This window comes from Lissotriton vulgaris, chromosome 7, assembly GCF_964263255.1.
Source record: "Lissotriton vulgaris chromosome 7, aLisVul1.2, whole genome shotgun sequence".
NCBI classification, from domain to species: Eukaryota; Metazoa; Chordata; class Amphibia; order Caudata; family Salamandridae; genus Lissotriton; species Lissotriton vulgaris.
This window is the reverse complement of record NC_141695.1, coordinates 623,338,555-623,355,292: the sequence shown is the minus strand read 5'-3', so window position 1 is coordinate 623,355,292 and position 16,738 is coordinate 623,338,555. Positions and strand designations below refer to the sequence as shown.

At 43.0% G+C, this 16,738-nt stretch overlaps 1 protein-coding gene across 1 annotated transcript in view; it reads left to right on the top strand.

Moving 5' to 3' along the window:
- LOC147702154 (proton channel OTOP2-like) overlaps nt 1-16,738 on the top strand; it is a 198,243-nt gene that overhangs the window by 145,552 nt on the left and 35,953 nt on the right. Inside the window, exons 4-5 of the mRNA XM_086930799.1 lie at nt 4,223-4,281; nt 16,455-16,597. Coding sequence (XP_086786925.1) covers nt 4,223-4,281; nt 16,455-16,597 — 202 coding nt within the window. The remainder of the gene's footprint in view (nt 1-4,222; nt 4,282-16,454; nt 16,598-16,738) is intronic.

The following is a 16,738-nucleotide window of genomic DNA, read 5'->3' as shown; positions in this document are numbered from 1 at the left end:
ACAAAAGTGTAAGGCAACTTGGAAAATCATTTCCAAACAACAGTAAAACCTACTTCAATTTAGATACTGCAGATGTGAAAGACCACTGACCTGTCCCTGCCTTGCAGAAATGTTCAGTGTGTAAGAAAATCAACCACTATTTGTTTTTGCCACAGCTGCAACAACAAAATCCCAGAGGAAGGCGATTCTACATCATGTAAAAGAACGATGGACCCAACAAAATGAATCAACTTGAAAGAAAAAATCAATGAAGCGGTGAACTGCATATCCCTACTGGAGTGAAACTACAAGCAAAGAAAAAAACATTAAAAATCGGACTTGATAGCAAATAAAGATTGAAGAACTTGCATAACTGAATTGAGACAGGAACTGTACTATGCTAGATGTATAACAAATGAATGTAAAATAACGATCCGGTATGATAATCTAATTAGCTAGCACGCCGGGCAACTGTGAAATAATATAGCACAGGAGAACAAATAAGCAAAGAACACTGAAAGACTATGTGAACTCTCATGGAGACCACCATACCAAAGGCTGTCATAAAGGATCAAATATTCGCAGCCATGGCATAAAACAGATACTCTTGTGGTGCAGCAAACCAGTGGGAATATTTAACAAAAATTGCTGATTTGAAATTTGAGAGGTTAGAGAGACGCTAGAAATACTCTTAAACAAGCATTGGCATAGCCAATAGGTCTTGCTTTTGGGACCTTATAAGTATTTAGTTTTGCAGCACAATATCCTTTGTGCAACAACATCAACTGTTGCATGGCTAAACACTTATAAGTTCCAAAAGCGAGACCTATTGGCTATGCCAATGCTTGTTAAGCATGCCTTAAGAGTGCATGTGTTTTCCTGCAGTCACCCTTGTGTACTTCTCTTCACCATGATGCTGTGCTCTGTGTTCCTCTCACTCAGCCGTATTTTTCACCACTGCTTTCTGTGTTCCACTTGCCCTTGTAGGCTTCTCACCCCTGTGTTGCTTCTCACTCAAGTGCTGCTTCGCACTCGTTGTCTATTTGATGTCAGTCAGAACTCCTTGGTGAAAAACGGACACATATTTACTGTTGCCCATCTACAAATCTTTATATTCACAGCTGCAAACATGCGTGTGCCCCTTCAACACACGTTTGCATCTATTTTGCTTAAATCTAAATGTAAATGTAAATGTAGTATACTTGTAAAGCGCACAGCTGCCCCAGGAACGGGGCGTCCCGGCGCTGTATAACGCTGTGGAACACTTCCTGCCTCTCCCTGTGAGATGCCCCTCCTGGGCACCCCCAAGGTGAAGCCAGGCATCCCAGTGTTGTTGGGGCCGTTGTGGAGATTAAGCAAGCTATTGCCCAGAGTTGCAGCGTGGGACCCATGATTAGAGTAGGCACCGAGGCAAGAATTATCGAGTCCGCGGACATTGAGCCCAAGACCCTGCCACGTCGGGAATTGAACCCTGGTCCCGGGCCTGACCTCTGCTTCAGAGTCTGCCGCTTCTAACCAGTGAGCCACACTTCTTCACCCGACAGTCTGACAACATTATAAAGTGGGTGCCTCTGTCTAACTGATTCCCGAGCACCTGGTGACTTGGCTTTCTGCCAAAGCATTGAATGGTCTTGTTAGCCTGCTATTTTCTCTTCAGCGCACACCCAGTGTAGTCTGTAGAAACGGCATGTCCCTTCCTGGATTTGTTATTTGCCTGCCAGGTGTTGCAGCAGAAGATTCCAGTAGCATTTGCGCAACACAGATCTCACATGCATGGCAACTCCACGTAGATACTTTTAATTTCAGCTCTAAGCATGCATATACTTGGCAATTATCTGTAGTAGAACGATCTTAGCAATATAGTATATTATTTAGTAATAATATTCCTACTAATGTCGTTTTTCTCTGTTAGAATAAATAAATAATAATTAAACATTTACGTTCATATTTCTCTTTAGTTGTACATACGTTTGTGTGTGCTGCCTAGCCTTCGGTTAACCACGTGTTAATATAATCACATTCATTTTATATTTATTTTACATATAGAAATCACTAGGGGAATGTTTTACTGTTCATGAGTTAGGAACTAAATTACTGTTGGGGGAGCAGATTTGAAATACCGTTTTTGGCACCACAACCCCTATAGCATTGCACCCTGTGTTTGCTCTGAATGAAATTAGACACATGGAGTGAACAGCCCAAACTGCCAGAACGTCGAATTCCATAGTACTTGCTGTAAGAAGAGAAGCTTAAGGTAGATTCCAGCTCTTTCAGTTCCCCCCACACGTGTGGTTTTGCCTGACTTCAGCAGGTGCCAGGGCCTCACGGCAGATGCTGTTGACACGCAGTGGTGAACGGTGACTTGGCATGGACAGGGGTGGCTCTGGGGGAGTAGAAGCTGCAGAGCCAAAAGCGTGACTCAGCAGCTGCGAGCGACGGATCCAGATGATGATGGGTGTTATGTGGCATTTAGGGTGGCGTTTAAACCCCAAAATATGAAAATAGTCTGCCCGCCACCGAGTACAAAGTGAATCAGCTGGTTTCTCCAGAGAAGCAGGTACACATGGGCGACTAATCACTATACAAGGGATGGGTCTCAAGACTTACCTCCTATTCCTATTTTCAGGAAGCACAAACAAAAGCAGTCTCATATACAAATCCTCTCAATGCAAGTGTCGTCACAGGTTTTGTTCCCAGTAAATCACCAATGCTGGGCCCTCCATATGAGAGGTAATAGTTATAGAGTCTCAACCAGTGTGAGCAGACCTAAAAGAAGCATTGGCCGCGCGGCCGGTCCGCGAAATGAAGTAATAACAAAGAAAATGCGAGTTGTGCGACGAAATAAAGTTCTGTGCACTTCGTGCACGTGCCTGTGCATGTGAGGGTAAGCTGGTCGCCGCTTTGGAAGCACTTCCAAAAGCGGCTTACTAAATATCTCGCTAGTTCAGCGAATGCGCTGGGCTCTAGCGAGACCTAAAAATCAACACACCGTTTCCCAGCACGGGCTTGTGTATGAGGCACAAGTCTGGTGATCCGTAAGGTGTTCACTGACTGGATCGTTCTTGAAACTTGCATGTAATGGACAACAAGGCATGGGAAAGATTAAGGTGACAATGTAAGGAGCTTGTTTTCATGGCAGCCATGCCCATGTAGAACTGTCACAGGACCACATGTACCACAAACCTGCTGAGGCTGACGATAGAGCTGCCACCATCCTCTCAGAGCCATGCTGTAAAACAAACGGGAGAGAGTGAACACAGGTTTCTGCTACTCCCCTGATGGCCACCGCGTGCTAGTATTGGCAGATCAAAAAAACCACAGTGGATTCGTAGGCCCACCTCAGCAGCCACAGTTATCCCGAAGATGGAACTGATCAGAGAAGTTCCACCACAAGGCAGGTAACCACCAGTTCCTTTGTCCAGACGGTCCCCACACATCTTCAACTAAAGAGTTCCAGCCTTGCAAACCATACAAACTCTCCTGACAGGCAACAAACCAGCAGAAACGAAAGAACCCCCTAATAAGAAGTCCAGAGATGTTAAAATGGCTGGCTTTATTTACAATTTTTAAGGAAGACCCGGGGGTAACCGCTGGCTTGCAATACTTTATTTTGGATTTGTATTAGTTTAAATGTTTCTGCATAGTTTGGCTGCTTTTCTGTGGAGAAGCGATGGCTTCTGCTACTGACAGAGACGTCGGCCCACATTCCCGCTCTGGAGCAGGCAGAAGGCAGCTGGGAGCTCGCGCTTGGGAACTTGTCATTTCTTTGATTCTGTTACATGGATCAGGATCCTCGTCCCATCAGTTTATCATTTTGTTGCAAGAGAAATCACACTCTAGCATGCTTTTGAGTGCAGAAATAAGTGTTTGTGTCTTGTTGCGTTTCGCTGCTCTTTAGGGTGACACCGTTTCACCTTTTCCAAACCTTTTTGTTGAGTGTAATAAGCTACTAGTCAGAATAAAAATAAAATCACATTGTACCTCCCTGAGTTTGCTTAGTCCTTCTCACATCTGGCCCTATCATGTACCAAGCTTTGCATGTTTGGATGTTGTGTAAATATGGATTACATCAGCCAAAACCACCTTTACTCCTGTGTTATGTCTGATGGTCTTCCAAGAGTGCAGGGCGTTTAACGCCTCTTCTTCTTTAGGGATGCAGTGGAAGAGACTCAACACATCTATGCTTTCCACCAGATGTTTTGTAAATATGTGAAGTATATTCTAACCTTCTGTTTTCCCACAGACATATTTTCTCTGGGTGTCCAGCAGGCACTGCGTCCAGATCCATCTCAATGTTACTAGGTGAGTGTCCCCAATCTCCACTGCAATGACGTATGTGTATAATAAACCAGCGAAACCGCCCCGTGTATGTGTTACTCATTCCAGGGTACCGAAGTCAACGTCCCACCCCAGCCTCCTCATCCTTTCCCCATCAATGTCCTTACTTTCTTCGATATTTCATCTTCTTCGTATCACCCAACCATTGTTCCATTTTATGACTTCTTGACACCCTCTCAATGGTTGCTGGTGTACATTCACCCCATCCTTGTAGTCTAAAGTATCCACGCGCCCCTCCACGACTGCCTCCATCCAGAATGTTACCCATCACCATACACTCAATGAAAACCATGGGATTACAACTCACAAGCCTAATAAAATAGCTGTTCAAAACTATGCAACACTTCTGATACACAAAGACACACACACACATTTACACAGATACACAGACACACACACACCAAATATAGCAAGCACTTTGGCTTCATAACTATCTCTATCATATTCTTCTGAGAATGAGTAGGTTAAGGTTATATCTATAAATTTCTCTACAGATCGCTTCTTCCCATTGTAACTACAACTATTGGCCTTCTTTTATCTACCCATGAAGTTGTCATAAAATACGTAATTTATACTCTTATGCTCCGAAGTTAGAACTCCACTCTTCTTTCTGGAACTGAACTAATGAATATTGTTAATGGGTTATTTAGACCTGGAGGACAATTCACCAATTCTCTAGAGGCCAGGTACACCGCCTCCCTGGTGGGAGGTCTGGCCATCTTATTTTGAGACCCTCGCATGCCTGACAAAGTTCTCTGTGCAGTGAAGGGAACCGCCATTGCAGCGGTTCTCCCAACAGCACGGCAGGTCTGCTAGCGGGCACCATATTTAAAATGCCTGCCCAGCAAACATTTTTGCTTAGAAAAAACAAACTCTCAAGGCACATTTGTTTTCTCTAAAAGACGGAAAAAAAACATTGGCATAGCCAATCAGTCTCGGCTATGAGAGTGGCTAATTTTAGAGAAAGTAAAATAAGGACTGGAATCAGCATGGGGGATTGGGAAGGAACTGCAGAGACACGCACTGAAGAAGAGTCATGTTGAAAAGGCTCATATTACAAGCAATTTAAACTATTTTCTGAAGCTTCAAATTGGTTTTGAATTTGAGCTGCCTTCAGCAGTTCTTTGTTCTATAGTGCCAGTTAACTGCTAGTGTCAATGCCCCGTCACTGGACAGACACAAATGTTAAAACGTGCAACGCACAATGAGTGTGCATGGGAGCTGGTGTAAGCAATGAATTAGGGTTAGAGGCTCTTTATGAAAGTAATTATGCTGAAGGAATGCACAGGAGAAGAACAGACCGCCCAAAAACACGTGCATGCTTATGGAGTGGTAGAATGCATTTAAAACAAGCAATGAGTGAAGCAAGTTAGCACTCAGCGATGTGTGGGAAGTGGTGGGGGGACAGGGCAACAACGAAGGAGCAAGCAATGACAACAAAGCAACCAATGACAACGGGGCAAAGAACGAAAAGAAAAAAAGTATCTTGGAAAGCAGAGGAAAGCGACACCCCACAGACTTCATGGCAGCACAGCCGTGCAGTGCATGATGAAACAACAAATTCACGCCTCCAGCACAAAGTTGTTGCAATTGTGTAACATACTCCTACTGCAAAACCACGCCACCACTGTGGCCTGTTGCCCCTGCCCTTCCCCATGCGCTGCCAATAATACATGGAGCAAATGAAAAGTGGGACAGAATAATTAATAACAAGTAAAAATAATATGCGGGGACGTGTGGGTGAGGAGAGAGGCGCGCGTGCGCGCTTGAGAGCAGTCTGCTCATTTTCAAGCACTGCACTCATGCTTGTGGGGCACCACTGCTCGCCTCCGCAAGGTGGTTGCTGCCACAAGCACGAGTGTGTGCTTGAAAATGAGCAGAGCAATGGCTAAAGGCCCTCCTACGTAGCGCATGCACGCTGCGTAGGCGAGACCTAAAAACAAAAAAGTGGATGCGAGGCGTAGGGAGTTTTATCCTGCCTGTTGAGACTATTCTACTCTGTTTCCCATGGTGACCAGGAAAATCATTGATGGTTGCCTCACCGTCAGTAGTGTGGGTTGACTGCCACTATGGCCCAGTGACTCTGTAGTGGGCAAACTACCAAATTAGGGGTTACTATCATCGAAGCCAACTGAGGCTCTGCCAACAGTAACTCAACTGGGCAGGAGAACCACAAGTCTGGCCACCAGGATGACTGATGCTTTACAATGTTCCTCCTACTCCACCAAACACTAAACATGCTCATAATCAATTGGTCTAAATGACTTCCAGTCCCCTTGCAGGGCAGGTGGGGGGGTAATTGACTGGCAGTGCCATCTCCCTATTCAGACTTAGCTTCCAGTACCTAGAGGTGTTTTTAGGTCTGGAGCCTCAATCTTTGGCACACACTGCATCGTACACGTCTTGACCTGATCAGATGGTCGAACTTGCCAATCAATCCCCTGGCCCATGTGGTGCTTTTTAAAATGAATATCCTCCTGAAACTGCTGCATACTCCTCAAAACTTCCTCTTGCTTGTCCTCAAATCTTGGTTTGCAGCAGTGTTGAAAGTGTTTTTTTTCCATTTTGTGGGCAAATAAGGTCCTGAGGTTGGAATTACAGAAATGCGTTCAATATCCCGATGATGGTGGAATGGAGATGGCTGACATCGGCTTGTATTGCTGGGTCTCGCACATCCAGATAATCAATGATTGGCTGTTTAAGAGTCCTGACAATACCACGTCTGCCTGGAGGTCTCTTTTCTGGGCCGACAACACATCCTGTGTTTTTTATGCAGTTGCCCCATTCCAGAGTTTATCTTGGAAACTATGAGGCCAGCCTTCTGTGCTGGCGATGGGCCTTCCGCTGGACTCGCTGGAACCGCAGGCCTATGCAGGCCTATGCATGCAACTGGTTGGGCAATTGGCCCCCCCAGGTCTCTGTCTTGGAAGGGTGTGAGTGGTGGCACCTCATCAGTATCTATTTACTCAAGGACATCTGGGCTGGGTCACAAATGCAGGCCTTCCAGGTCCTTCAGGGGGAATTTGAGCTCCATAAAACACAACACTATAGATACCAGAAGCTGCATCATGCACTAATATTGTACCAATCATAGTTGTGTGAGATACCGGAGTGTAATCCACTTGAATCTCACGCCCTCTCATCACCACTGAATGTAAGGCCTTGCCTTGAGCATATACAAAACACTGGTCTTCAACTCTCAGGACTCCTTTGTTGCCCTCTGGAATAAATGGTAGTACTGGACGGCCCTTTGATGATTGTAAGGATGCCTTAATGGCCCCCAGGTATATTACTCATCTCCTCCCACCCCTGTTTGATCTAATTAAAATATTTATATGTCTCCTATTGTACCCCTCTGGAGCTGTGGAAAATGGGAGTAATTCCTATCCCCACATGCCGCAGATGTATGAGCGAGGATAGGGATTTCTTTCTGCCATTATTCAATTATTACACAATATTAGTCTTGGATTTTCAGCATGTTGTCTATAATCTTAGAGAGACCAGTGGACAATTCTTCCCACATTGGTCTGTTGGGCATTCTAGATGATGTGGGAGGTCCTCGAGGTGAGCGCACCTTGGTTGGCATTGAGACAGAGACCGTCAAGTGGTACATTGCGGATTTTGGACGGCCCGCAGCCGCCAACGCTAGTTGAATGGTGCTCCACAATGACTTGGTGTGCTAAGATGGAGGTACCAATATACATTGTTAGGGGCTGCCCTCTACACATGAGAAGGTACGGGGGAGGTGGCGGTCGCCATTTGACCTAGATCATGATTGAAATGTGCTTCTTCCTTATCTAACGCATATTGCTATTTTACTGGAATGCTACGTACTCTGGACTGTTTCCTATCCCAGTTACCTGAGCATAAAATCAATACAAATTCTGATGATAAAAAAACAGAAGCTGACTGAAAGAAGATGGCACCCTTACTTCAGGCAGAAGAAGAAAGAAATTCTATTATGTCCAGCCCTTGGCAGCATGAGGCTCTACCTGGTTCTGGCAACGGAGCAGTGTTGGATCCTAATCAAGCTGGTGTTGTGGACCATTCTCAATAATTGGTCCAATGTGCAATACAGCAAGCTCAAGAATTATAGTTGATTTAAGATTGGCATTGACTGCCAGAACCTTTGGCCTCCTCGCAGTCCCACTGAGTGGGCCTCAGTCTGCAGGTGATACCACCAAACTGAAGGAATGTTTTGATATTCACCTTTCATTTTGAGTTTTGAATTGCTTAGTTTGCTTTAGATCGTTCTAAATTGGAATAACTGATACAATCTTTGTAAGGCTGTTTTAAATAGTACATTTTCAAATAAGAATGTTTTCTGTCCTTTCCAGTGCATCTCGTTTCCAACTATTAGCCACCTGAAACATCATGGATTGAAAGTAGGCAAATAATTTAGATAAATTAAGGATGAGTTAATTAGCTCATCTTATCCCAAACCTTCATCTGCGTTATATGACGTGTCTCCTGATTGAACATCATCTAAATGAACAACGTGCCAAAAGCAGAAGAAGCAGCAGCTACTCAAGAAAAGACAATGCGAATTGAAAATGTTAGAGGACCGTTTTATGAGATGGAAAACGATAACCTTTGAAAGTAAGACTTGTATAAGTATTGTCGAGAGGCCAGGCACTTTGCTTGAACCGAACCTGTGAATCAGCAAAACGCATTGGAAAACACCAGATCCAGCCCTTTGCGAAGGAAGATGGGACAGGTGTACCTTTCCTTTCCCTTATTGGTTCTTCAGCCACCATTTCCGATTTCCATTTGTCCCTCCTCATCGTGCCATTAGTACTCAAGGAGGAGCTGATCGTCAGGTCCCTGCATTCTTGAATTGCCGAGCCTTTGGACTATTTGTAGATGAGCAATGGACTGAGAAGAACCCAGGGGCGGCTCATCCGCTATGGCAGAGGAGCGTCGCCCCACTGCTTTTTAGCAGTGCAAAGTAAAGGAAACATAAAATGATAATAACTTTGAGTTATTATCATTTAATGTGTCCTGCTGATTTGACCAGGGCTGCTCTGCTCTCGGAGTAGGGCAGCGGAGGAGTGGTTTGCCTACTCCTAAGTGCGCAATGAGTGTTTGGTCGGATCTCTTGGACTGCCCAAAGCTGTCTTACGCACTTTTCCCATTCTCCATGCAAGCTGTAATACAGCCTGCATGGAGAGCAAGTCCAGGCCCCCATTCCCTGGTTGAGCATCGAACCAGGACACTCAAAACCAACCACAATCCTGCATTGAAGTGTTGGGATTGGTCGGGAGAGCCTGGGTGCTTACCAATCACAATGCTACATTGCAGCGTTGTGATTGGTCAGGGGAGCCTGGTTGTGCTTCCTGTGCCTCAGTCTGACGAGGAGAGCAGGAGCAGAGACGTGTGACCCGGTGCAGCAAGATAAGTGTTTTTAAAATTATATATATATCTTTTTTTTATTGTGCACCGTTAGCCTCTCCCCCCTGCCACTTGCAAACCATGTCGGCCGCCACTGGAAGAACCACATTCATAGTATTTTCATGAAGGAGCCTGAAAATGTCCAAACTGTAGCTGTTATGCCTCTTGCTTTGGGACCGGTTAAGGAAATGCCTTTTAATCTCTTTTTGGGATCAGAAAGAAATTTTATCCTTTGACATTACTGCAAAACCGTATTATAAAGTACCTTGGATAAAGAGCCAACTCCTATACTTGGGCATAATCATACACATTCCGAACTCCTACATAATCAATTTCCCTTGTTGTCTCAGTTTTAGCAAGATGTCTGTTTGTCAAGGAGTGGATACAGTGAAAGTCTGTCTGATTACTCCTCAGAAATCGTTTCCACCCAGTAGCCACTGTGCCACCCTGTAATGCATGATAGATATCAAAGATGTCATGTCTGCTCGAAAGTGATCCATGTTTGGAGAAAAAAACACAAAGGTAAAAAGCCTTACTTGGGAATCTGATAATACTTGAATGAAGATGAGCATTTATGTTGCAATTTAAGCCATGCACCAAACTCCTCCTGAGTTCAGAGAGAGACAGAGAGAGAGAAGAGGTAGGAATTCAGGGCACATGATTAGATTGACTCACCTCGTATCTAGAAAACAGATCCTATCAAGTCAAGGACAAAGACTGCCTCTATGACAGCTTTCCAACGATTTGTGGTGTCACTCAGGGATCGACTCCCAGCCCCACGTTGTTCAACCTATATGTGCGCCAGCTGGCCACCTTAGTGCATGATTTTAACCTTTCAGCGGTCTCCTATACGGATGACACCCAGCTGGTTGTTTCTCTTACAGAAGGCCCTAATCCAGGAAATAAACATTTGGCACCCTATTTGGATAAACTGCACCGCTGTATGTCAAGCTGCTGCCTAAAGCTGAATGGTGAAAAGACGGAATTAATGATCCTTGGAAATCAGGCCATACACAGACCTCTGATCAGCTGGCCTGTTGACAAGCCGCCACCTCCATTCCCAAATCAGTGATAAAAAATTTGGTAATCTGGTGGCACTATTTGCTAGCAATGGACCACCATGCAAATAAATTGTCTGGCATTTGTTTCTCTTTACTCTGAATGCTCAGGAAGATACTGGTATTGATCCCAGAGCATCTAAGGGAAACGGTCATTCAATCCCTCATAGTTTCCCGTCTGGATTATGGCAACTCACTTCATGTGGGCGCACCCGAATACATAATAAAGGTACTTAAGCCTGTGCAAAATGCAGCAGCAAAGCTCCTTCTAAGGGTTCCTACCTATGTCGCCGCAATAGAACCCCTTAAACAGCTGCATTGGCTCCCAATTGAAGCAAGGATTAAGTTAAATCCCTCTTTATTGCTCATAGGGCCATAAATAACAAGGGCCCAGTAAAACTCAGAGAGTTGGAAGCCATTTATGTTCCAACTAGACACCTGAGATCCTCGCATCTTCATTTCCTCAGTTCAACCAGGGTAAAAAGGATGAAATGGGGAGGAAGATCATTTGCACACGTAGTACCAAAGTTGTGGAATGATCTTCCACCCAGTATCAGAGCACTGGGAAATGAACTTTCCTTCAAGATGAAACTTGTTAATGCACCAGAGGCCCTACTCTCAGCACATTACTCACCAGCACAGGGAAGCCTTTGGGTAGCCATGCAATAACAAAACATAAACATAAGAGTGGCACCAAAGAATTCACAAGAAGAATCCATATGGAATCCATCTGCAAGAAGCAAAAATCAGGAACAAAAATAGAGAGCAAGTGGACAATGAGAGCAATGAAAAGTGATGAACAAATGCATTGCGAAACATATTTCTCTTGTGATTGCCTCCCTTATCTATGATACAAACACTAAATGGCATCACAGGAAAGACTCATAAATGGATTCAGAATATCCCTTCACTAGAGTTCTCTGGACAATGCACCATCTTTGGAAGCGTAGTTCTTAGACTTGACCACACCTCTTTCTTCAGAATAATTGTATTGGTTAAATACGCAAAGAACACCAAGTTGGACACTCTTGCCTGCTTCTGGACTCCGCCACCTTCAACCAAAGCAATTATGATTAATAGCGCCAGCTGATCATAGAACACTCTGTTTGGTCACTGTGATCACAGACTCATTAGCTGGGTCTTTGCCTTAGTGATGTGCAGCCACACGTTGGGTGTGGCATCCATCAACATATCGTCTGAGTGCGTGGTTTGTGCAGTCTTTCTCTAACCACAGAGAGTCTCTTGTAATTCCTTGGCTCAGATGTGACGGTATACCTTGCTCATGAAGCTGCAGGTTTATCAAGATTTTTTTGAAAGAAATAACAAACCAGCATGACAGTATGAACAGAAGAAGGATCTTCCAACAGCATCTCACTAAATGAAAATTCTTACCAATGAATCAAGAAATGAAGATTTGTCAAATATGTCTTTGTTCATATTCTGATTGTCCTTGTAGCACAACTGGCAGAGGTTCAGATGGAGGCTGATGATAAGGATCTGAGACATATAATTTGAATTGAGATTAATGGCAGACAAAATTCATTTTCTAAATGCACAGCAATTTCAACCAGAAGACCACAGGATTGATCTGATGAGTGATAACAAATAAGCCAAAACGTTTGATTGAAATTTGATTCAGAATGTATGAACAGGAAGAAAGCGAGAAGAAAGTCTAACCTTAACTCTAGGACAAAAAGAGAGGAACTTGTTCTTGATTCAACTGCATGTTCTTTCATTCTGGTCTTTGAGCAGCATAAGCTCAGAAACATGTTTTTTCAGTTTGATGATAAAATCAAAGGCTCAATCCAAGGGGACGTGTTTGGATGAAAACTTCATTTAGAATCAAAAGGTGAATCCTTGGTAGCGTTATTAGTTGAATTACTGTACGAAAATTCTGTAGTAGGTCTTGGCTGAATTAAATTAACATTGAAGATACGGTCGCAAACTTTGATTGGTGCACTGTTTGGCCACTTGACAGAGAATGAGAATCCGAAGAAAGCATTGATTCAGCTCCCAAGACCCTCTAAAGAGCTTTCCAAAACGAAGAAAAATGTTGTGGATGTTTAGCAGAAATCAAATAATGGTATGTGGTAAGCCATGAAGATGAAAAATATTCGTCGAACAACATCAAGCTTTTTCCTCTTGGGTGCGTAACGTGATCAATGGAGAAAAAGAAAAATTCTTTAAAAGTATCCATTGTAACAATTATTGCTTGACGTCCTTCACAAGGCAGAAAATCAGTTATAAAGTCTGTAGAGATTGTATGCATTGGCTCAGGAGCCACAGCTAGTGGTTGTAAATATCCATATTAGTTAAAATGCACAGACATGAGTAAGGTACAAAAGGAACAAGCAAGAACATAATATTGGATATTAAAATGAACTGTGCACCACTATGGTAGTCTTAACTCCTCTATGGCCAGAAATAACAAACTCATGACACATCCTTATTACATCCCCAAAGCTATACCCAAATCATTTTGTCAAACTATATACCTATGTCCTGAGATGGAGATATTCTAAAGCCTTCTGCTCCATCTATTCTTGTGACATTTTCTGTCTAAAAAGACTAAGCAATTCCAATCACTCAATAAGAAGCAACTATAGCCTGATCATACATAAGTGATGTCGCAGGATAACAATGGGAAAGAGCACAAGTTAAAATTGTAATAATATGTTTGTGAGTGGTTATAAAATCATCCTGCACAAATACACATCCCCACATAGCGTTTTAACTCTGCCTGCATTGAAGGTTTTGCAAATTCCAATGATCAGTTTGAATTTGAAATGATTTTCTAGAGCCCATCCACAGATAGGAGCAGACCAGGCTTTATTGCTAAAACATCAGTTTCAAGTATTGATTAATCCCATTCAGACTCTGACCAAGCATGGGATAAAGAAAAGACAGGATGCTCCAATCATCTTTTTCTTGTCATTGTAACAAAACTGACCCAATAAAAAAATTGTAACTTCCACATTTATAAAGCCACATTTCTCCAATTGATTCCTTTAGCAATATATTGATGTTGAATGTACACAGGATTATTTTATATCCTTAATCCTTGTCTTTAAACTGTTACCATTAAGATTTACTTGTATCCCATCACAACCTGTGAAAAACTGCCGATGAGGTATAGATTTTCAATTACATACTTTATCAAACCCATGCCAACCCATGCTGCCGATTACTAAATATTTAGTGTAGATTTATAGAAGTAATTTTCTCTTATTTTTGCTGTTTTTTTAGACGTGATTTGTCAGCTTGAAGAGACAGATGTGAGTATTAGCCCTGTTTTCAATACTCTCTTCTGCCAATGATAGACTAAACATTGGAAAGAATGGAGTAAAGTTGTCAGATTTGCCAAAGATGTCAATGCCGATCTTGATTGAAGATGGTATGCTGAGAAACAAGAAACTTGAGGCTTCTAAAAAGTGGCTGAGGAAAGCTTGCCAACCTGCAGGAGAATAGAACTGCAAGTACAGAAAAAGGACAAAAAAAGGAAATCAGACAACTGCAGAACTGAAAGGAGAGAAATGATAATGGAAACTAAAGGAAATAATATTACCCTGACGGAAAAAACAGTCTTAGGACTGAAGAAAAACAGGAGCCTTGGAAATGCAGATGAACTCGCATTTGTGAAACAATCATATTGAGTTGACAACTCTCTTCTATAGGAAAAAAAGGTTTCTTCTAGAAAGAACCACAAACAAAGCTTCTTGGATTGCACATGCTCAAATTAGGAACACAGTTCTCATACGTATGCACAGTTCTTCATGATGCAATGTTGTGAAGGTCAGTATTCCTCTTTAACATTGACACATCCACAGCTCCTGCCGGCATGACACTCCTGAATCAATACTAGCCAAGTCCAGAGTGGAACAGAGCGAGTCTCCGCTAATGGGTACATCTCCACAAGTGTTTACGAAGCCTAAAATGTAGTTAATTTGGATTAATTGTACTCAACACAAATAAACCAGGAAAAATGTCTAGTCCATGCAAAACAACTCAAAATACTTGGTTGGGGTTTATACAAAAACAAATCAATTTTCGCACAAAAGTTTTTGTCAAAAATATTTGTGTGAAACAGTATTCAAATTTATTATTACAAACAGAAAAATAGAGAGTTGATATACATACATTACAAAACAACTAAACATGAGATTTTATTTCCACTAGATATGATCCTAATTAGAATATACAAGAACATGTCTCTTTTCTTTGGGCTTATGCTGTTGGTTTTTAGATTCTGTACACTGGGACCCTGAGAACCAGGCAAGCCTGTGCACATGTGCCTTGTCAAATAAAACTTTGTTGAATTGGTTAAAAACCCTGACTAGCATAGGCAAGTTCCTAGTATACACAGAGTCTGTAAGTTAAATATCACTAGTGGACTGCAGCACCTATTGTGCCCCCTCTAAAGTGACAATACAAAGCATGTCTTCCGGCTTGCTCCTGTAAATTCGACCTGGCAAAATAAACCTGTGCCAGACCCAGGCCTTCCTTTTTAATGCTGATAATATAATAATGCCTGAATGTCCATAGGACAGGGTGAGTGGTATTTAAAAAGTAGGACACATGTACTTTCATGTTACATGTCAGGAATGGGCGACGTCTCTTAGCAGCCACCTCTATCCCACACTTATCACACGTGAAAGGAGCAGATGCCTAAAGAACGGGTATGCTGACTTGAAGGAAAAAACGCCTTTGGCATAAAAAACCTCCTGTATAGTAGATGACTGGAGACAGTTGTTAAGAAGGTTCTGGCTTGTGAAAGACCAATACAAAAAGTCTAGTCTAAAAGGATGTGAGTGCTAGAAACGAGTGCAGAAAAACTGGCACAACCTGGCGAAAATAACTCCCACTAAAGGAGCAATAACTATGGATAATGAGGAGCTATGCTAAATCCCATTAAAATATCCTCATACACCAGATGTGCATTAAAACACCTACAAAAAACCCACAAATAACTTCCCAGAATAAGCATACAACGCCCTTAGCTCTTGACATCTTAATAAGGACAGCAGTGGCCTTGGGCTAGAGTGCTATTGTCACCGCTCAAAATGAATTGCACTCTCTAATGAACAGTGGGATCCAAGGGACCGACTCCCATCTCTAGGGAATGCACACAAAGGTGAGAAAACTGTATGGGAATCTGGTGCATAGTTGGGGGTGGGTTCATCCCTCGTGTGTTAAGAATTATCAATCAATCAGTCAATCAGGGGTTTGTAAAGCGCACTACTCACCCGTTAGGGTCTCAAGGCGCTGGGAGGGGTGGGGGTGTGCAGCTCCGTTGGGGTCATTCGAAGAACCAGGTCTTAAGGTCTTTTCTGAATTAGTGCAGTGTCGCCCCTACGCTGCACCGATATGAGATTTATTTTAAAATTTGTACCTTGTCTGCCTGATCTCTTTTCTTGCATCTGGATACCCGCTGTAAACATAGCAGCATGCAGAAATAATCATGGAATAAAGTCATAACAATGTGGTAATAACAGTAGCAGCACAAGTGAACACATTCTACATGTCACACACTCATGATGATTTGGAACACCTTGGAGTAACACCGGTGGAATGCCCAAAGATGCCAGTTCTTCACTTGGCAAGTTTATTATTTTGTAACATCATGCTGTGATACCAGCTCTCTGCCCGGGCAAACACATCCTACCCTCCATTCCTTTGTCTCCTAATCAGATGCGGCCTGATGCTCGTCCTCACCACCAACCTTGCTGTGTGGATGGCCACAATCACTGATGAATCCAGCCACCTGACTAGAGAAATGATGGAGGCCTTGAACTACACAAAGGAAGAAGACTGCCTCGAAGACAGCATGGAAGGTAACCAAGCCATCTCCTAAACCAGGTATCTCTATTATATGACTGGTCTTCTCCTAGGGCCAGGCCATCCCTCATTTTACACACAGGAAAGAGCCACACGAAACTCCATAATAAAGACGAGCATCAATGTAGGGCAGGTCG